The 22219-nt window shown below is 37.7% G+C and overlaps 9 protein-coding genes across 9 annotated transcripts; 7 read left to right on the top strand and 2 right to left on the bottom strand.

Moving 5' to 3' along the window:
- Positions 1 to 19: 19 nt before the first annotated feature.
- On the top strand, positions 20 to 3018 carry FDP41_009571 (uncharacterized protein; the record flags this gene model as incomplete). Its single annotated transcript, XM_044713544.1, has 2 exons — positions 20 to 1019; positions 1073 to 3018. 2 exons carry the CDS (start codon positions 20 to 22, stop codon positions 3016 to 3018), a joined length of 2946 nt encoding a protein of 981 aa, XP_044556878.1.
- Positions 3019 to 3317: 299 nt separating this feature from the next.
- Positions 3318 to 4034, top strand: FDP41_009570 (uncharacterized protein; the record flags this gene model as incomplete). The annotated part of the gene is made up of 1 exon (XM_044713543.1): positions 3318 to 4034. The coding sequence occupies one exon, from the start codon at positions 3318 to 3320 to the stop codon at positions 4032 to 4034; it is 717 nt and encodes a 238-aa protein (XP_044556877.1).
- A 95-nt stretch (positions 4035 to 4129) lies between these two features.
- On the top strand, positions 4130 to 6303 carry FDP41_009569 (uncharacterized protein; the record flags this gene model as incomplete). Its single annotated transcript, XM_044713541.1, has 2 exons — positions 4130 to 4518; positions 4608 to 6303. 2 exons carry the CDS (start codon positions 4130 to 4132, stop codon positions 6301 to 6303), a joined length of 2085 nt encoding a protein of 694 aa, XP_044556876.1.
- A 223-nt stretch (positions 6304 to 6526) lies between these two features.
- FDP41_009568 (uncharacterized protein) lies at positions 6527 to 10685 on the top strand (the record flags this gene model as incomplete). The annotated part of the gene is made up of 3 exons (XM_044713540.1): positions 6527 to 8306; positions 8382 to 9379; positions 9444 to 10685. 3 exons carry the CDS (start codon positions 6527 to 6529, stop codon positions 10683 to 10685), a joined length of 4020 nt encoding a protein of 1339 aa, XP_044556875.1.
- Positions 10686 to 11393: 708 nt separating this feature from the next.
- On the top strand, positions 11394 to 12788 carry FDP41_009567 (uncharacterized protein; the record flags this gene model as incomplete). Its single annotated transcript, XM_044713539.1, has 1 exon — positions 11394 to 12788. The coding sequence occupies one exon, from the start codon at positions 11394 to 11396 to the stop codon at positions 12786 to 12788; it is 1395 nt and encodes a 464-aa protein (XP_044556874.1).
- A 252-nt stretch (positions 12789 to 13040) lies between these two features.
- On the top strand, positions 13041 to 14036 carry FDP41_009566 (uncharacterized protein; the record flags this gene model as incomplete). Its single annotated transcript, XM_044713538.1, has 1 exon — positions 13041 to 14036. One exon carries the CDS (start codon positions 13041 to 13043, stop codon positions 14034 to 14036), a length of 996 nt encoding a protein of 331 aa, XP_044556873.1.
- Positions 14037 to 14497: 461 nt separating this feature from the next.
- Positions 14498 to 15493, bottom strand: FDP41_009565 (uncharacterized protein; the record flags this gene model as incomplete). The annotated part of the gene is made up of 1 exon (XM_044713537.1): positions 14498 to 15493. The coding sequence occupies one exon, from the start codon at positions 15491 to 15493 to the stop codon at positions 14498 to 14500; it is 996 nt and encodes a 331-aa protein (XP_044556872.1).
- Positions 15494 to 15585: 92 nt separating this feature from the next.
- Positions 15586 to 16287, bottom strand: FDP41_009564 (uncharacterized protein; the record flags this gene model as incomplete). The annotated part of the gene is made up of 1 exon (XM_044713536.1): positions 15586 to 16287. The coding sequence occupies one exon, from the start codon at positions 16285 to 16287 to the stop codon at positions 15586 to 15588; it is 702 nt and encodes a 233-aa protein (XP_044556871.1).
- Positions 16288 to 18018: 1731 nt separating this feature from the next.
- Positions 18019 to 19683, top strand: FDP41_009563 (uncharacterized protein; the record flags this gene model as incomplete). The annotated part of the gene is made up of 2 exons (XM_044713535.1): positions 18019 to 18357; positions 18745 to 19683. 2 exons carry the CDS (start codon positions 18019 to 18021, stop codon positions 19681 to 19683), a joined length of 1278 nt encoding a protein of 425 aa, XP_044556870.1.
- Positions 19684 to 22219: the final 2536 nt, after the last annotated feature.

The following is a 22219-nucleotide window of genomic DNA, read 5'->3' as shown; positions in this document are numbered from 1 at the left end:
TCATGCAAACAAATGCGTTATGGCAAAAGATGGAGAGGTTGTGAATGTTACCTATGTTCCTCACTTTATTCAAATAATGAGAACTTCTTTCATTCAGGCCAACGAGGAGGAAAACACAATGACAGACAATTTCTATAACTTATTGCAAATATTACAACGTACCTTCATCATTTTGAAATTTTGGGCGATCAGTATTCAAGCAACTGCAAAATTGTATGATATTATCATCAATGAAGGATATGGATTGGAAAAAGGTTTAGAAACCTATTGCAAGTCTTTGACTTCGGAGCTTGAACACTTGAGACAGCCAGAAAATCCAGCCTCCGTTATTAGTTATTTGACATTGAAATGTGAAACTCTACTTTTAAAATATATTCTTATTCTGGACAACTTGAAACATAAATTAAGAAAGGAAGGAATGAGATCGTGTATGATTGCTGAGAATTATTTACAAAGTATTACCCATGAACCCATAGAAGACAACCTTTCAGAATCAGATGTATATGTTATTTCTCCAAAGCATCTCGATCAAGAAAAAAGAGAAAAATATACGGGACTCGATGCGAGTAACCAAAATATATTACCTCTCAAATGCTTAAACAATCTACTATTAGAGTTGCATGATTCTGAGAGAAATTACTTTTCTGCTGAAGATGCAAATGTCACTTTGTACATGGAAGAGTTGTTGACTGAAGAAAAAGTTTATCCTAACAGCATGCCTGAGCAAGCTGTCAAGATGCAATTTGATTTCTTGAAGACATCTGTGTTGATGTACAAGCTGAGGGACTATTTTTTAGACCTTAGCTGCAATGGATCAAAATTAATGTTGCAAGATGAGGCAAAAATGGAAGACTTGTACAATCACATTATTTTCAAAAAAGCCAAAAGAATTTATGAGAAACAGCTGAAAGGACTCATTTCAACCTTAGAGCAAAAATCAACAAATGACATCTATGATATGGCTATTCAACAAAAGGCAAAGAAGAAAAAAAGAAAAAAGATCTTAGAGACAAGCAAGTGTCTATATTGTTTCAAGAAATCTCTAAACTTCTCATTTCCAAGTCTATACAAGATATGAAAGAAACATATGCAATTCTCAAGAAAGAGCTTCATGAAATGGAACAGCCACCATTGCATACTGAGAAAGATTCATTCGAAGATTCGAAAGTACAGATATTTCATTCATTTTTGAATAGGATTTTGACAAATGCTGGAAAAACTAGCTCCAAGAATGGAGAAGCTCAAATAACGATCAATGAAAAGGACCTAGAGAAAGCGTTGGAGGAAGTTGGACAGAAAATTCAAGAGTGGAAGACTGAGTACATTAGATTTTTAGAGTATAAATCATATGAGGTGATTGACCACTTGAAACGAAGTCTATTCACATCAGAGCAAAAAGTCAAATTTTTACTCTACAAGAGAGATGTAGACAGAAAATCATTGAAGCGCAGAATTGACGCGGAAGTGGATGACAAAAATTATGATTTGGTGTTTCTCGTGAATAATATACTGTGGAAAAATAAGGAACTCGAACATCAGCTAAAGGAGGTAAAATCGCAAGTTCGAAATGAATTAATTCATGAATATGAGGACCTTGTTAGAAACTTGTACAAGGAGCTCGTTTCAACAAATGGCAAAGTTGCAAAATTCAAAAAAGATTTTCTTCAAAATCTTGATCAACGGTTTTATGAAGTACGTGAGAACACATTTTTCGAAATTGCCACGCAGAAAGATATTGGAGATGCCTCATTCAAAAAGAAGGCGCTCGAAGTAGCCATGGAAGATAGCGAATTGAACAAGTTGAGACGAGAGAATGAAGATCTTAAAGTACAGCATACACAGTTGCAGTCTCTCTACAAAATTCGACTCATCACTCTTCAATCAAAATATGAAAAGTTAATATTGGAGGCAGAGAAAAAGAGGGATGAAGCTCTCAAGGATTTCTATGCCAGTAAATATGAAGTTGGGCTCAGAGAAAATCAATTGAGACAAGAATTATTGAAAACACAACAACAGCTCAGTAACGCAGAGATGGAAGTTGAGCAATTACGAAAAGATCTTCAACTTCAAATCAAGAACAAACAAAAATTAGTGAATTGGAAAGTTAAAAATGCACAATTACTGGAAGAGTTAGAGGAGAAGGTTGAAAAGTATGAAAGATGGAGTCACACCAATGTGGATAAACTTTTACTCGAGCTTGAAGAAAAGAAGAGAGAAGCAGGACATTATGAAAAGTTGAAGGAGCGTATGAAAGAAAAAACCAATGCCATCGATTTCAAGAATCAAAAGACCATTGAAACTCTGAAAAAGAAATTAGCAAAAGAACAAGCCATGAAATCCAAACTCATGGAACAGCTCGAAAGCATGAAAGAAAATTATGAAGAATCCTCCTGGCAAGCGAAATATTGGCAACTCATGAATGAATTGCAACAAGTTCAAAAAGAAAACGCCTCTCTCAAAATCATGCTCGAAACAAAGACCTCTTTCACTGAGCCGAATGTGGATTCTGAACTTGAAAATCCACCCATCGTCAATTTGGACGGTAACAATGCTGTGGTTCATACCACTCCCTCACCTCCAAGCTCTGGAAGAAAGACGGCCTCTCCCTCCACTCTATTGAGGCCAATATCTGAGGGAGACACTCCTGCTGCCATGTTTCTCATTGAGAATGCACCAAAGAAGAGGCCTTCCACAGGAGCCGTTCGAGCTAGAGCTGCAAATAATAACAACAATGCGCAGAACCAAACATCCACCATCATTCAACAACAACTTCAACAATTCAAGAAAGTCATGACTCAATCCAATGCGAGCAGTATTACCAATCAATCCACTCCGAGCGCACGACCTCTCACAGTGCTTCCTACGTATGGAAAGGGTATGTTTGGAGGAATGCCATTGCAGCAAAAACGAAGAGCCATGTCTGCAGGAACCAAAACTCGAAAGCATCAGTCCCAACCTTCAACCACCACCACCACCACAGCCTACACCTCACCTACGACGAACATGGTCTCTGAATAACTAAAAGCCACACACTCTTCCTCTTTGGAAAACTTTTTGATCTTACTAAATTGTAAACAACCCTATGACTTTGTTGTGCAATCAAATTGACATGAATGAGAGGGCGATCCTTAACACGAGTACTGCATGCAGTACAGGGGTATTTCAGAATTAGGTTGGTACATTTGATTTTTTTGAAAAATGGAGATGAAAAAATGCTTTCCTTAATACCCATCGACACACGGGCGATAAAACAACCAAGAACCAAGAATGTTGCTGTGTTCTCAATTGTGGTCGTTGTGATGATTTTTGGTTTTCTAATGGTTGAGGGGAGCATAGGGGAACTGGTTCCTCCTCTTCATGAAATTGTCCTTCCTGGGGCTTCCGCCAATTCAAGAACTATTTCTTCGCTACTGATGGAACGTAAAGACCAAATCATGATTCATGCCTATAATTTTACTCTCAATCACGAGTATATGTACTCTTCCTTTCTAAGCGGAAATGAATCAACTCTGTACATCATTCATATGAACTCAAGCACGAGCCAAATTACCGTTTCTCTCGATATTGTACTCAAATCCAATAACAACAGAAATTGCTCGTTATGGATCGGAAACGGAAATCAACCTCCGATCCCTCATCGAGCGTTTGAGAGCCGTTTGCACCACAAGCATTCTGCCTTCCGACTGAGTGCTCCCAATGTGAATGATGCCAGCACCGCTCTGACCACAGTGTTCGTTTTGGTGGCCAACGAATCACCGACATCTTCTGCCACTTCTTCTCTGGTGGAATTTGGTCTCACCATAACCATTTCTCAATTTGCTCTGAGAGGAGGTACCATTGCCTTTCTGGTCCTTCTCGGAATTGTCGTGATTGGAATAGCTCTGTTGTTGGTGGTTGTTGCTCTTGTTCATTGCACTTCGAAACGTGTCCAAGTATTGGAAACGCACAACCAGCAACAACAAGAGGACTCTCGCAACAAGATTGAAATGACACCGATCCACTATCAAAAGATGACTGATGAAGAAGAGGTCTAATCTTGACTCTCTAATGTGAGTAACATTCGCGTGTGTTCTTAAGTGCTTGCATCGCCTCCGGTGATCCTGTTATTGTGGATGTGCCTTAATAAAAAATGCTCACCACCCCATCCAAAGCAATTACTCTTCCACCCTCCTCATCGGCAACGCCATCCTCCTCGTGTTCTTCTCTTTCCATTCATCAGGAACATCAAGAGGAAGGGGACATGTTGCTGAGAAGAGTGGTTGCATCTAATTTTGTTGGAAACGGAACTCCACCTCCTTCTCCTTCCAACAGTAGCGAAAGTAAGAAAAAAAACAAGACCAGAAAATTTACATTCAACGTAATGGACTCTCCAGCAGAATCTTTTTCTTCGTCGGATGGTCTTTCTTCATCTCAACGATTGGACAAGTTGAGGTCATTGAGTATTTCAATGGAACAAGATAAGGTTCAAGAGGTTGAACGATTGATCGTTGATCATTCTCCAAAAGGAACAAATACGCAGTGTGTCAAATGGAATCTTGGGATGCAATCGGATCAAAAGCAAAAAGACCATTATGGGCACCGTCCTTGCTCACCAATCCTCGAAACAGACCGAAATCCAAGTCATGTCCTGCAGATTACGTGGTCAGCTTTGACATGGGAGAAAGTCAAGGAGTTGTTTCCAGTCATGTCTTAGACCCCTTGGAACATGGCTTTGTACACAACAATGAAAAGAGAAAAGAATTAGCAGAAAAGCTGCTATTGAAATCACAGGGTTTGCATTTCAAGCCCATTTCCAAATTTTTCAAGTCACATAAGGGTGTTCGTGAGGAATCTCTATATAAGCATTCACAGCCCTCCCAAGAGACTCTAAAAAACGGGGAAATTATAGGGGGAGGAGTGAATGACGTACTGAGCAAAACCATTGAGGAAGAAATTCAAGAAAATGAATGTTGCAATTATGAAGAGCTATTAAGAAAAGGTTTCTATCTTTATTTGGGTGTTACAGCCGATTTAAGTATTCTAAAAAACACTTTTTTGAAAGAAATTCCAGATGATTCCTGCATGAAACTCGATAACCAGGAGTGTGTTGAACCGTTTCGCTTAAACATAGCACTTTCCATTGATTACGAATTCAGAACATCGTATTTTTCTGTTGTTTCTCACGACTCCTTTTTGGTTAAGGGTTTTGTTGAAACTCTTTCTTCGTTTCCTACCAATACAAACGAGCAGTTGAAATTCATTGAAAACGCGTTTGAGAAAGATGAATACAATAACATGAAAATGAAACGCTTGTTCTCGATGAAACGCCAAGATTTCCCACCTTCTCAATTTGTTTCTTGTGATAACGATATTGAGCGGTCCATATTGCATTTTGGGACAGTCCACGGACAAACAGCAGAATGTGTATTTGAAAGAAAAAACAACCAGGAACGATGGCCCTTTAGTGAAAGTATTAACAGAGTGAGAGCTGTGCTTATATGTAACGATAATCTTAGTAATCAGTACATTTCTCGTGGAATGTGGCAACTGATTCATCTCTTTGAAATTGAGGATATATTGGATTCCGAAGTGCAAGCTCCTCTTTCCTCCGTGAGGGAAGAGAAATCGATGAATGCACCAGAAATGGGCACCCAGACGACAGAAGAGATAATTTTAGGTGAGTCTTGTAGTGAGGATTTACAAGATGTGAGCAATGCAAGTCCACACCATCTTGACCCAATGATCGAAAAAGAAGTTCACAAGGAAACAACCTCCGATCAAAGTGCACTTCAAGAGAGTGAAAAGACTGACTTGTTGTTGAAGAATGCCATGTGCGACCAGACCACAGTGGAAAATCATACAGATACCTTTGATTTACAATCAACCTTAGAGTTGGTACCGTACAATATTGATTGTTTTTCAGAAAACCTTGACCAAAATTCAAAAGAGGAGCCCACAACTGATAATGAGACGTCGTTTATACCAACAGAAGAGAAACATTTGGAAATGCCCGTATCACCACCTCCATTAATGATTGCCAATAAGGAGGATGAGCAAAACGAAGAAGATTCAATAGAGGTATTGTCAAAAGAAAACGTTCCTGAGATAATTTCCCGCAGAACAGGAGACTCATTTGATGTTGACAGGAGCGACCAAAAAGAAGAGTCCTTTGAGGTTGGAATCTCAAAAGATAAGAATGAGCAAGCTGAGGATCGAGTGGAGTCACCCCACCCAACAAGCAATAGTCAAAAGCAACACAAAGCTCCCATTAAAAAGAAGAAAGGAAATAGACGCTATGTGAAACATCCTACTCTTTTCAAGTAAAGGCTCTTTTCCTCGTATCGAAACAAAGTCGGTGTTTTAAAAACCAAAAAAAAAGTTCTCCCAATAGTCGTTCTCGTCACTCTTCGTCGGATTCAGAAATTGAAATTCATCTACTAGCTCATCTCCTCTTCATCAGAATTTCAACTGAATTTTTAAATTGCACATCATCATCCTCTCCTATTGAAGGAGAATACAATTCTATATCAGCATCATCACCAAATATATGCTCAAGAAATTTTTCGGCAGTGTAGCCGATAACAAGAAAGATCTCGAACACTTTGCGATGAAAGAACTGAATGATGATTTTCCTCCTGGTGCTTCATCGTCTCCCACAAGCATGCCGAATACAGAATCTCCAACAAACAGCACCAACAATAATGTAAAACCATTCAACAACATAATTAATAATAATAATAATAACAACAAAACTTCGTCTCCTTTTTCACCTAGAACAACAACAAATTTTCCCTCACAACAACAACAACTTCATCAACTCCCACCCACCATTTCTACTAGCACTGCCAAGTCCTATGCAAGCACTCCGACGACTGCCACAACACCCAGTGATCTTCAACGAAGGATTTCTCTTGCACTCACTTCATCTCAACAACAGAAGGAATCACCGACTGCTGCTCATATTTTGCTCACGGAAAGAGGAGCTTCTATGCTTCACCTTTCTGCTCATCATCATAGAAATTCATCATTGTCAAGTTTGTTGGATAGTAATGGTAATTTATTAGAAACCCTTTCTGCAGCAGACGATGAAGTTAATGGGATGAACAACAATGAAAGCCTCACCAACAATCCAACAACTAACACGGGTAGTGGTAATTTGAAATTACCAGAACTGGTTGGTATTGCTCCAGGTAGTCCCGATTTGTTAGAGGCTTTTGTGGCAGCCGAGAGTGATAGCGATGATGAGGAAGCAATGACGCCAAGAGGTACATTCAATGGAGGAGCCTCCAAGAATGGCAGTAATAATGAACAACAACAATCACAAGACGACAACGGTATCAACACTCCAGTGCTCAAAGTAGATCGAACAGACACTTCCGAGCAAAATTCATCAGCACAACAAACTCTATCAACAAACTCTCTTTCGGGATTAACAATAGGTTCCAGACATTCATCCAAGGATGCACTGGCCTCTGTAAGCACTCCCATGAGTGCCCGAAGTTTGGCCTCCATGTTAGATCAATTCATGGATGATCACTTGGCTTCTCCAAATACCTCAAGTTTTATGATGGTTGAGAGTGGAGAACGAAGATTGAGCTTGGATGAGACACAAACAAGTTCATCATCTAAAATTGATATTGAGCCAGTTCCAAGAGCATCTTTGGATAACAGTTCTACCGGAGTTTCTAAAAACAACGGCCATTTCCCAAAAATTCATGGCTCTGCATACCTTCAAAATGAAGAGGTATCTACCTCGTCACCTTTATTAACAAACACTAGTGGATCTGTAACTCCATCTCTCCAAACACCAGTACCTCTAAAACATAAACGAACAAAGAGCGTAGATTCTTCACATCAACAAGATACATCAACAGTCGGAAAAGCTTCGCCTACAATCACAAAAACAGCAACAACAGCGAATCTTCAGAATATTGTTAAAACTCCAAACAAATTTGCAGTTCCACAAAATGAAACTCCAATCTACAAATCGTTCAAATATACAGATGAAGAAGGAAAAGAATATCATTATCAAGGAACTGTTTTGCCAAGCACAAACGAAATGCATGGTAGGGGCGAATTATTGTTTCCTAATAAGACCATCTATGAAGGAGATTTTGACAAAGGAAAAAAACATGGATTTGGAAAAATTATTTTTCCATCCCCAATTCCAAAGAAACCACCAACCATCGCAATCGGTCAATGGGATAATGATGTACCTTCAAGCGAATTACCTTGGAAAATTTCATATGATGGAGAGGAAATGGAATATTGGGGATATGTAAAATTGAAACCAAAAAGTGTTGGAAAAATAATGTATACTCTTGATGGTACGTACTCATCTACATACAACAAATAATAATTAATAATAATGTAACAACTAAAATTTTAATGGAATTCATTAGATTTTGAGAGAACCCAAGAGGGAGAGCTATATTGTAGCAAGACCAACACCAAGTACTTTGGCTCATTTAAACACAATCAAAAATATGGATTTGGAGTTGAAATTTATCCAAATATTGCAGAAAGATATTGTGGAGGATGGAAACATGACATGTATCATTATTTTGGAACTTATCATTATAGAGATGGCACGTACTTCCAAGGAATGTACAAGAAAGGACAAAGAAAGGGTAAAGGAAAACTTTATTTACCTAATGGAGACATTATTGAAGGTTTTTGGTATGGAGACAACAAAGTTGAAGGCTGCACCTACTACAAGGGAACCTGTAAAAATGTTCAATTAACAAACCTTCATATGCTCCAATTCCAAATTCAAGAATCAATGAAGTTATACGAGAATATGGGGCACATGGATGAATTAGCTATGAGTATGTACGACCCAGAATGTGTAAAACCTGCATCTGATTTGAAGTGGACTCAATATTTGGTGCTTTTTAGGGATGATTGGAAAAAAGAGCGGTACGCTCTTTCAAAGAAACTAGTCAGCAAAAGTTCTACCAGATATGAGCTAATGGGAATATCTTCCGTGTCTGCACAGTTCGACAGATTAAGGAAAGCTTTTACATCTATTCTTACGCAGTTATTGACAGGAACCTTTTCTGATATTTCTGCCTCTGCTTTAGATCCCAGTTTCAAGTTTATATCCAATTTTATTGCATTCTTTGTCAGCATATTCTGTGGAAGTTACTATATCGGATCGAACTCAAAATCAGTTTCTGGAAAGCATCAAGCCACACTGCTCTATCATGCGATTGACGATACAAAGAGTTTTATCATGTTTTTATGTGACAAAGTGTTGTGGGACTTTTTCGTACGAGATGTCTTCTCGGTGGCTCTTACTGCAGATGTTCCAAACTCGGAACAACTATTGGTAGATATTGAAAAGGAGTTTTATCCAATTTGTAGAAACTTAATTTCAAATACCGTTCATGAAAAATTGGTATGTTACTGAGCTTTAGAAATTTGTGTGACCTTAAATTTTTTACACGATTTTCATACGATAGTTTTCAACGTTATTTGAACTTTACAACTATCACTATCGTGATAGCGATTTACTCATGAATCAAAAGATTAGATCTCTTCAAGGTTGTACCATATCAATGTTTGGTGTCGCACCAGAATTTGCTCCATTACCACCCTCAGACATGAATCTTGTATTTTACGAATACAAACAAACAAGCGATATTCCATATGAAGAGACAATCAAACTATTAGATCAAATAAGAAATGCAAAATCAGTAATTGCTAAAATTGAAACTCTCTCTAAAGTTAGAACACACGCCATGCAAACAATGAAAAAATATAGAAAAGCACATAAGCGAAAGGAGGCATATTTGAATTATCAGTCTTCAAATGAAGTTTATGACATGGATAGAAACACAAAACCAACTACAAAGGAGCCGTGGTGGAACGCAGAGCTCGAGAAACGATGTGAGGAGTGGCAAGCAGGAGCTGATGATGTCACATCTGTGTATAGTTATATTTTCAGCAAATCCAGCATTGACAATTTTACTGCTACTTTCCACTATGTTAATGACTGGAAGTCAGAACAGGTGAATTTCGATCCAGTCAGTCACATAATACGATTTTATGAAGGCTATTTATCATATATTCAAGATATAGACCCAAATATTTTGCATGATGGCCAATTTATTTCCAAGTACTCTCTGACTAGCTCCTTAGAGTCCGCTATTGAAGGACGCGTTCTTGTGTACCGAGATAAGAATTTACCATTCTTCTGGTTACCGAGCTTGTTGGTCCATGTTGGTCTGGAAATTGGTAAAACCGTCGCAAATTCAGCAGCCGCTATTACCAAATCATCTTCCCTTAGTATTTCAAATATTACCAACATTACTAATATTACTGCTGGCTCAATTTTGAACCTTTTAGCTTCCTTAAATCCAGCCACTGCTATGACCTCTACGAAAAACGAGTCTGCTCAAGATTCTAAAATGAGTTTTAATCCCTTCACGAGAAAGTTGATACTTCCAAGTAATCTGGAAGTTGTTGATATCAGCAATCAGAATTTAGTTCAATCGATTATCAAATTCTATGATCTGGTTCGACAAACTTTAGGTGCCAGCTCAATAGGTTTCAATGTAGAGTTGAAAAAGAATGAGGAGACAGGCAACAATGATGTCATTGTGGTGTTTGACAAGCTCTATCCAAGCTATGTCTACTCTGAGATTGCACTTGGTGTGACTCGTTACATCAAATACGAACTTCAGAACATTATCATTGTTTAATGAGGAACTGATTGTTGTAAGTGAGCTGTAGCTGTGGTTGATTGTTGCCACTTCGTTTCCTTAAAGGGCTTTTCTGTCATATGCCAAAAGAAGAAAAAATTAAAACCCTTTTATGCAACTAAATTTCCGCGATCGAATCATCTTGCTCGTGTAGGCCTCTAAACTCCTGCAGAGCGCCGACAATGCACCAACAAATCAGGAGAGTAAAGCTCCAATCGGTGCCCCCCAAATCATCTCTTTTTCCATACCAAGACTTTGAGAGACACCACACCAGAACACCAAAGAGATCTCAAAAAAACAAAATCCAAAAAGCGGTTTCTCTCTCTCTCTCGCTAGCCACCCATCGCTGCTGCTGCCGTACTACTGTGTGTGCTATCGTTCAGAAACGGTAATGAGTCGCTCCTCATCCTGCACTGTATCTACTTCCATGTTGTTTTTGAGAACACCTCCAACGAATTCTGTGATCGTCATTACTGAGAAGAGTTTTTTCTTTAAGGTGCTTTAAAGATTTTGTTGAAACAACGCCATTCATACTTCCGAGTGCACGAGAGTAGCACAATTACAAAGGACGACAGATTTCCACCACTTCTCAAATCCATTCCATTCACTCTTGTATATTATTCATTCACTACTCACATTCTATTTATTGCCGTTGTGTCGATCATCATCATCATCCTTCTTTGTATATTCCAATTAATTGGTCATTCCATGGGCGGCATCAATTCTGTAGCCATTCGATCCACTCCTCACGACGACGACGGAAAGCTTGATCTCGAGAATAACTACAACAACAACAACAGCAACTTCCATTCGAGAGCTCTCGAGGGTGAAGAAGCAGAACGAGCCTTACAGAGAGCTCTCTTCATTGGCACCACCAACACCAGCACCAACAGCACCACCACTACTGATTCATCACCAGCACCACCACACCACCACACCCACCGATCAGGATCTGTTGCTTCTGAGGGATCACCCAAATCCATTCCAATTTGGCTCGACAACACAACCACTTGTTACTTTCCGAACCGTAACAATAAGAGATCTTCCTTTCTTCCTCAACAACGATCTTTTTGCACCACCAAATCCACGCAGAAACCAGCACTTTTATGTAAACGAGAATCAGAGTCCACATTGAAATCATCCGTGGAGTCCACCTTCAATACGGATTCCATCTCTCTGAATGGCTCGAAACGAAGTCATTCTGCTATTGGTCTCTCACTCTATGAAAAGTCATTACTCACAAGGGAATTGAAAGCGAGTATGAATGATCACTTTCAACCACAAAAACAACAAATGGTTGAATCGGCCTCCATGTTACACTCATCGGTTTCAACGTCCTCATTCCTTTCTTCGAGTGATCACAATAGAAACAGTCCTAAGAAAGCAGCTGTGAGTGGTGGTGTTACGGATCCAGTGAATAATAGCACACAATCGTCGAGTGGTGTTGACATTCCTCAACGTCGACGAAAAAAGAATGGACCTCAGAATTCTTCATCACAAGATTATGACAGTGATACATCGACGTCCTCTTCTTCTTGTACCAATTCACCCCCACAACCACTCTTTCTTAAATACTATGTCAAGAAGAATAATGGTGTTGTTTCAACCCAACAAGGAGATTCATGTGCAGATGACTTGTACGATTATGGCAAATCTGAAAAGAATCAACGAAACTTTCGATCTCAATCACTTCCAAATACGAATACAGAACCTGGGTCTCCCATTCGACCAATGAAGAAGGTTAACTCAGATAATTTCGGTTGTGACTTCCTTCCCATCATTGTCACACCTCCACCCTCTTCACCTGAACTCACTTCGTCAACGCCACCTTTTCGATCCGTGAGTCAAGAATTGCAACAAGCCAAGAGAGAAAAACGAGCTCGACGAAAGAAGAAATTACTCGAGCAACAATTAATCCACGAACAACAGCAACAACTCTTAGAACGCAGCATGAATATGAAGTCAACCATTCGATCAAGCTCAGAAATTAAGCTCAAAGATAGTCCCAACAGCAAAAAGAATAATCATGCAGATCCTGCCCACCAAACACATTGCACTCTTCCTTCCATCTTTGAAAAAGTTCTTTCACAAACAAGAAACTAACAATGTCAGCACTGAAAATGTGAGCCTCCTTTTGATTGTTCTCAGATATTTATTGGTCACTGTTGCTGAATATTGACAAGAAAGCATTTCTACAGTATGTTCACACACATGGAACCACCCTCAACAATGAATAAATGCTGGCTCCTTTCTACTAGTATCTTGTGTTGTCGAACATGGAACACACACTTGCGATGTTGAACGAACGATTGTTTTCTTGTTTTCTGCGATAGTTAGGGACAAACTAAAAATAAAATGTTTTCACCCAAAAGACTTGAACTCTATCGTGAGAAACTCATGTTGGAGCCACCAAGTTTGATGAAGGCGATCCTCATTGATGATGATGAACCACAACCACAACAGAGTAGTTTCGGAATTTCTGAAGTGGAATATTTTGAGAAATGTTCCATCGGGAATGAACAGGAATTACTGCTGGGCGAAGGAGGAAATCATCATCATCGCCAATCTCTCTTTCATTGTGGATTTATTTCAAAGAGAATGGCTGCTGATTTTGATAATCTTGATGAGGGATGGAAAAAGCGGTTGACTCTTTGTTGTCGGGAACATAAGAATGGTTGTTCCGATACAAAATTCTTCATCATGACAGGTTCTTCATCAGCAAAAGAATTACTTTCTCATCAAGTGTATGACACCTTGTTGTATAGAGTATTTGATTCGGCTATTGGAAATGGTGGCATTGAGCAAAATAATTTCATCATCACGAATAGCAACCATTCGAGTGTAGCGCCGCTCGGAAGATCACAACCATGTACTGCACTGTATCATCATGAATTTGAAATTATATTTTCAAATAATTATCCTTTACAACCTCCGAGAGTGAGATGTCATACCCTCTATCATCCAAATGTACATCCAATGACTAGCGAGGTGTGTTTGCCGTTATTGGCGTTGAATGAATGGAAGCCATGCTTTGTAATTTCTACAATTTTAATGGCCATTGATCAATTATTAACTGATCAAATGCATTGGGCTTCAGATTGGAATACAAGTAGAGTGAATGGAGAGGCATTTCAATTATTGAGAAATAATGTTGCATGTTTCAACGAACGAAAAAGAGAATATTATTTTAGTAGAAAAGCAATAATTGCTGAGAATGGAGGTCAATTTATGAGTGCATTTGGAAAATATAGTGGTAGTCACTTGAGTAATTGTATAGAAACAGAAACCACACCAGCAGAAGCTGATTCATCCTCTTTGGATGAAATGATGATGGACGATCCTCATGTGTGAATTAAGGAAGAATTTACAATATGATAATTGTTGTTTTTTACTCCTTCCTATATTTGAACAAGTTCGAACATGAGAATTACATTGGACTATGACCATGGTAAGTTCGTTTTTAAATGTCACAGACATGTTCACTGCATTGTTTATCTAAAATGACCAAATCAGACTTGGATTATTATAATTCTAGCATAGTTAGGTAGCACTTATAGACTTGTTTTAGTTTTAGAAAGACGGAAGTGTTTCTGAAGCACACCACCTTAAACATGCATTCTTGTTGGTATATTTGAAAAACAGTCATTCAAATCTCACTTTGCAATTCCTCCCTGTTTTTGCAAATCACGTGATAACTTCCACGTCTTGTATTCCCTCGTGTCCTTCAATCGTTCAAAGGTATCATTTAAATTCATGAGCAAATCAGTGAGAAGGATGTTGTAAAACTTGGAAAAGCGAATTTTTTCTGTCACCTACTCCTTCTTTTCCGTCATTTCCAAATTCGAAGTGTTGGAATTCTTTTGATTCATTGTGGGCCATAACGTTTCCAATTCGCGAGTGACTTTTGAAGGCATGTTCACTTCATATTTTGAATAATTTTGAAAATATGTCACATGAATATGATGAAAATCCTCCTCTGAAATTTCTCCATTCGAGAGGGATTGACTCTTTTTTTGTAATTCTTGCAATTCCTTATAAAGTAAAATATTCTCCAATGAAAATTCTTTCGTGCAGTACTGTGTGAATAGTTCTTGAAAGGTTTCATCTTTCAAATATTCTTCAAGAAGTGATTCAACGTTACTTGACTGAGTGGCCTTTGCAGAGTCTTTTTCGGATTTCTTCTCATAACGAGTGCGCGCCCGTCGAAACCATTCCAATATCACGGCAGTGAATCCACCTCCCAACATGTATGTGAATATGGGGGTGAACTTTTTCAAGATGGCTATCAGAATGTCACTCACATGCGCAGCCGATCCCAATAAACCCACATTAAAAATCACAATTAATATCAAACAACATAAAATTCCAAAGAGTGTCAAGATGTCAACTCTCAAATGAAATGGATCTTCAAAAGTAAAGATATGAAGAATTCCCTTCTCTCGAATTTTCTTCCAATTCGCAAAAATGTCCACAAGAAAAATTAATATTCCTAACACACATGGAATGAAAACCTGAATCACATACATGATATTGATTCCTAATTGAGGTTTTGGATTATACCCATTTGTGGAAAAGTAAATAATGGCAATCAATAGCCAAACCAGTCCATATAAAAGTCCAGAACATAATGAACCAATAATTCCAAACAAAACAGACGAAAGCATTCGATGGAGTTTGATTTGTTTCTCCGAAGATTCATTCATTGCCAACAATCGATACAAATATCTCATATAAGAAAACCTTAATAAAGTAAATCCATAAATTCCAATAAGAATTCCCAACAAGGTCAAAATGACACATGATTGCATACTTGGACAATAAGTTCTAATTCCTTCCGAGAAGAATGCACACACCAGTATGGCCAAGGATGGAACCAAATAGGGAACAAGCAGTCGACGTTTCATCGAAATGGTTTTCCACACTGTTGAAAATCCGCCAAAAAAAGAAAACCCATCACAAGAGAAATATAATTCAAAGCTTCATAAACTGCTCGAGCTGGAAATCCAAGGGAATCAGAACATGTCATGAATTCATTGGTCATGGAATTAAGGCAAAACATTTCATTAAGGGGATGTAAGGAAGAGAAATTGTCCGTCTTGTAAATTCCATAATTTTGAGAGGAAATGTAGGGATAAAAAGTGAGATTGGAAGAGACGGATTTGAATAGAAAATCTTTTAGGAATATTCTTTCTGTGAGTGAAATATTTCCCAAATTTCCAAATCGAGCATTTAAGGTTAATAGGTTGTCATTGAAAAAAGGAATGAATGAAGTGGAATTTAAAAAAGAAAAATCTCTCTTCCTGTAAACATTCTCTTCAATTTCTAATGTCGAAGAAAATTGATTGGGAGGAATGGAAGTGACAGCATATCGAGTGGGAATTGAGAATTCCTGTAAAAATTCCATTTCACTCCATTCGACCAATTTTCCATTTCGAGGAAGATTTATCAACACATTTTGAATGGTTTCTATATCAGTCACAAACACATCAAACATTTCCATTGGATTTCCCATGATACAATCGATATAAATAGAAGACATTGAAGCGACACTTTGTGGAATGATTTTCGAAGCATTCAAAGCTTGTAATTCCAAATTGAACATTTGCAATCTCGCATCAAACTATACTTTCAAACCATCTCCAATAATTGCAATTCTCTTCTTGTCCAATTGTTGAACGGATGTGAAATTGGAGCCAAATTCTCCGTTCCGAAATTTCCACACCAACAAATGATTCCACCCATAAACGATAAAATTTCGAGAAAAGAAATTAATTGTCGTTTCTTCGTAACGAGAGGATATTGTTTGCTCATATTGTTGTTGAATAAATAATAAATCGAGAATGGAATAGTGTTGGAGCGGGAGAGGATTGCTTGTTGAAAGTTTGGAAATTTTGGAAGAATGGAAAGAGTTTTGAGAAGCAACACAGAGAGTGAAGAAGGAAAATGAAAGAAGGGAAATGAGAAGAACACAGGTTGCTGAGTGATGAGAAGGGTGTTGCATTTTTTGGTGTTGGCAGATGACAAGAAATGATGACGCAAATACCAAAAATGTCGAATAAAGATCCGCATCAATGATTAAAGCTCCTTCTCGTAAGTAGTGTCGAATCTCTTCATCGCTGGCAACAGATCCAATGAATTTCTTGAATACAAAGATGGCAATGATGAGAGTGAGTAAGAGAAGAAGGGTCGGTGAGTGTTGTTTCAGTTGATCGACCAGTTGCATTTTTCTTAAATGTGGTTATTAGTAAATTACATATAAGAATAATAATTTAAATCACACAGAAGGGGTCAAGTCTTTAGAGTCTGGTGTGATTTTCTTTCGAACTAGTTGGCTTTACTTTGTTCAGTAGCATTGTATGTATACATGAAAAGGTCTTGACAAGGAAACGCCGAAATCCATTAAGGAGAAAATGTTCAAAGATCACAACTGGTGTGTACTAGCTTGACAAGTCCAATTTAGTCAATAATAATACCAGCCTGGTGTGCCTCATTATTGAATATATAATACATGTACTCTCATCAGGCCTTCCTTCTTCTCATCTTCAATATAAATCCGTTACATTTCAAGACTTGACTTTGATCTTCTCTAGCTCTTTGTTCAAATAAGTAAAATGTCGACCACCACAACAATAGAAACAAATGGGCTTGTGATTTCAAAATGAATCTCTTGAAAGAACCTAAGAGTGGATTGATGTGAAGTAGACAGGTGTACCATTCTATGTACTTGTGGATAAGATTTGAGTTTAAAAGATGTGATAGGATGTCTTTCAGCATATTCTTGATTGACTAACACCCTTAAATTCATCGTCTAAGAGCGTTGGTATTAAATAGAGAGCACATTGTTCGTTTGCATGATTTGGCAAGTCACAAGAATGCATTTTCTGTTTGCCACAATATCAAGAGCTCCAAATGATGGTTGGATCGAATCGATGGTTGTATTGGGTACAATGAATGGTTGGAGAGTCCTTGAATAAAGGAACATTATTTGAACAATCCATCCCTAATGTTTGAAGAAAGTGAGGTAAGTCTCTTCACCATACTCCATTCGAACACTTTTGATGGTGGAATAAGAATTGGAAAATCCCAAACAATTGAGTGAAACCTTTCTAAACGATAGCTGCCACAGTTACACCTAGTTTTCATATTGCTAAGGCCTATCAATTTTCATTTTGTACAAGTGACGTATATCCATTGGTCTCCTGGCCAACAAATCACTCTTTTCTTCTTCAAAAAGCATTCCAACCGATGACGACAATTGGTGTGTTTTATGGAGGAGAACATACCAAGTGAGATTCCAACTCACCCAAAAAGATTTTTCCACAAACAAAAAAAAATGAAGTCCTTCTTCATCCTCGACAAACTCGGAGAAATCATCATTGAAAGACATTTCTTAGGAAATGTGAGCAGAAGTGTTGCGGAACAGTTCTATACAGAGGTTATGAAGGAACAGCACAAAGGAGGAGTTTCTAATGTTTCTCCAATTATTTCTACATCTAAATATTATGTCGTTCATGTCTTTCGTAATAACTTGTATTTTCTTGGTGTGGTGGATAAGGAATATCAGCCTTTGATGATTATTGAAATGTTGCATCGTATTGTTGATACTTTGGAGATTTATATTGAGAAGGTGAATGAGCAGAATTTGAAGAATAACTTTGTAGTGGTCTATCAGGTAAGTGGTCCACTCTCCGGTATTTACATGAAACCAAATTTATCATCATCATCATCATTATCGAAATCATACGGATGAACAATGTACATCGGATACATTGTTATTCTATTTCTCTTCTGTGGTCTTTCAATTCTCTGATGAAAACATATAATCTGTGATGGCCAATAATATTCTTCTCTTGGATCATCCTGTTATGGATATTGGGGTGTACATTTACCTCTTCAACATGATAACACTGTCATACCTACTACTACGGAATAACATACATTTAATGATCATCTAATACCGGATGATGATGATATTCGAACATCCACAAAAACAACAACAACAACATCATTGGACATTTCACAATTCACAACACACGATTTTCTCTAAATCACGACAAAGCTTCTTGATGAAATGGTTGATGGAGGATTTCCAATCACCACTGAAATTTCTCTCCTGAAAGATCTTGTTCGGCAACCAGCTTCCATAGCCAAACAATTGACAGCAGAGTTAGGGAAAGGAAACAGTCTTGGTATTGCCGGGCATAACAAGGCTCTTGTTCCATGGCGTAAGGGAGGAATCAAGTATATGAACAATGAAGTATACTTTGATGTCGTGGAAACTCTCAATGTCATTGTCGATGTGAATGGTGGTTCCGCTATTTCTGAAGTTTACGGAATTATCAAATCAAGTTGTAAATTATCTGGAATGCCTGATTTGTTGCTCCAATTCAATGACCCTAATATTATTGAAGATATTTCATTCCACCCTTGTGTTCGTTACGCTAGATATGAACAGGATAAATCCATTTCATTCATTCCACCTGATGGAGATTATGAATTACTCTCCTACCGTATGTCCAACTTGCCTATGCTTCCTATTTATTGCCGACCTCAAATTACATTCTATAGAGGAGGAGCAAATGTGAATGTAATGCTCAATTTGAGACATACACACAACAAATCATTGGACAATGTGAAAGTGTTAATTCCAATTCCTCCTACTGACAGTCAACAATTAACAACATCTGTTGGATCAATTCACTATGATGCAAATTCACAATGTTTGGTTTGGAATATTGGTAAATTGAGTCCACAAACTCAACAATCGAAGGCCCCAACACCATCCTTGTCAGGAAAAATTACATTCCCATTAATGTCAGGAAAATCTGAACATGAAATTCACTCTTGCCCTGCTGTTCAGGTTCAATTTGAACTAGATGGAGTTTCCATGTCAGGATTGAAGGTCGACAGTGTACAATTGAGAAATGAAAATTATAAGCCATTTAAGGGTGTGAGGTATTTGACCACTTCTGGAAGATATGAGATTAGAACTGTTTAATTTTTTGCGTGACGATCTATAAATCATAGAGTATTCCATAAACGTTTTTGTTCAATCACCAGTTAATTAAGTGACGACTTTTTCATTGAATTCGAAAAAGCTAAACATTAAAAAATTTGGAGTTGCCGGGTATCGATCCCGGTACCTCTCCCATGCTAAGGGAACGATCTACCATGTGATCTACAACCCCATTACATATATTAAAATATATTTTAATTAAGATCGCTTAATGAGACTGTCTCCGACACTTCATCCAAATTGCAACAAGCTCAAAATGCGGAAGAAAAAGGTGAACAAGCAGATGAACGAACTAGAAAGTGTCAAGATGAGAATTCCCATTCCAAATTCCAACTTCAACATCGAGATTTGATGACAGCGAACGTTATTTCGGTCCGGAGCAACGAAGTGAAACAGGTGGTTGTTTCTGTCATTCAGAGAATGGAATTGAGTATTGATACTAATGATTTTAAGTACATGTATGGCTACGGCCATATCACGATGAATGCACCTCATCCCGTCCGATTTGAGAAGTTAAGCACCGTCGAGCTGCATTAGTACTGAGGTTGGAGACAACTTGGGAACCTACAGTGCTGTAGCCTTTTTTCATCCGAACGCTTTTTTTCTTCAAGCTTTTTTTATTAAAAGTATCACCTCTGTTTTTATCATTGGTATGTACTCTCAAATCTGTTCTGAAATTGTTTGAGGTCCATTCTGTCCAACTCTTCTCAATATTAGAAACTCTTTGAAAAATCTTTAATGGCTGCCTTCAATAAATTCCAGACTGCAGTTCTCACAGGACTGTCATGTCAAATCAATCCAATCGGCTGGACAACGAGAATCACGATTTTTTCCACTTGAGATCCACAAACTGGAGAGAAAGTGTAATTTCAATTAAGAGCTCCTAAATTTGTTTTTCACAAATTTGGAATTAAAAGCTTTGAGAAAATGAACTGCATGATTTGAAACATTGTTAATTACTGATTACTTATGATTTATTTGTTATTATATTTTAATATATTAAATAGAACTGTTCTCTCCTGTTTGAAGATTATAGTTGTTTTTCTGCGCACAAAAAACTTGACTTTTGGTTTTGCTAAAATTAAGGATATCTAATTAAGAGAGGGCCCTATCAAATCTACAGCGAACAGCCATTCAGCCAGGATGGTCCTCACTACATCCTACTGGATTTGGACTCGATGGTTAATTGTAAAGCTTTAAATACCATATGATTGAGGTATTTCACAATCCATCCTGAAAAAGATCGGAGTATTATAGAATTTCTGTCCTTATTGTCTTCGTCATTAAGACATCCCTTTCCTAGATTTTGAATGTTTCGAAAGAGTAAACAATAAAATTCGTTTGTTAATTAAAGGAAGGACTAATGGGTTTGTGGTCTCTCCAAACACCCGACCTTAATATGTCGTTACATACATGATGAGAAGCGCAAGAAGTCACAGTTAGGCGGCAGAGACAAAGACTCCATGATGTGAGGTCACATTTAAGCAATTGATTGATAAATCCATGAAAATCATGAAAACATGATGAATTAAATAAATGAAAATTAAATAATAAAAATATATAGTTAGCTCAATAAAATCCTTGCCGAAAAGATTCGAATCAAGGTGGACCTGCACTGTCACAATGTTCTTCCTTACCACAAAAACATTCCGATCAGCGCAAAAGGTACTTGAATAAGCCTAAGAAAGCAAGTGGGTGGGAAGTCACTAAGCAACACGCAAAGAGAGACTTCATTAAAATGCAGAAAATTTTTTGAGCATGGAAAAAATTTTTCAAGCTCAACCAAACTCTTTAATTGTTTACAATCGAATCATTCATGCCTTTCACTACGTTCAGAACATATCAGGTTTTAGAATTTTTGAATAGTGTTGACCTTAAGGGTGCTTATTTTTTTTTCATGGTCGGCTATTTTAGTCTCAAGGTTAGTAATTGTTTTTCCTTGTTCAGCTATTACTTTCTCAAGGTTGTCAATCATTGTCCTTTGTTCAGCTAATACTTTCTCCTGGTTGGCAATAATTACCCCTTGTTCAGCTATTACTTCCCCAAGGTTAGTGATAGTTTTTTCTTGTGCAGTTATTACTTTCTCAAGGTTGGCAATGATTATCCCTTGCTCAGCTATTACTTTCTCAAGGTTAGTTATTGAATTGATTAACAGATCGATTTTAGAGTATGTGGGTATGTTTTTCAAAACCTCGGAAAGAGAGACATTTTGGATGGATGTTAATGCTTCCACCTTTTGAATTTTTTTCTTTTTAAGAGAACAGAAATGTTCATCATGTTCCTTCAAATCATTCGCCGTTGCAAGAAAGTGAGATTTATCAGCTTTCTCTTTTGGTCTTTTTTTGGAAGAGAAGAAACACATATCTTCTTCTTCCACATTCTTCACTAAACAATCAAAAACCTTAACCTTTTTTTCTTCATCATTTAAGGTTTGGTTTGTGTTTGGGATGCGATGCTGATGGGTTTTCGTGATGATGATTTTTTTTATGCAAAGGCGCCTAATTTTCCTAACTGTATT

The sequence above is a fragment of the Naegleria fowleri genome, assembly GCF_008403515.1.
Source record: "Naegleria fowleri strain ATCC 30894 chromosome Unknown tig71, whole genome shotgun sequence".
In the NCBI taxonomy this organism is placed as follows: Eukaryota; Heterolobosea; class Eutetramitea; order Acrasida; family Naegleriidae; genus Naegleria; species Naegleria fowleri.
Note: the sequence above shows the minus strand (reverse complement) of the source record. Positions and strands in the feature narration are given on the sequence as shown.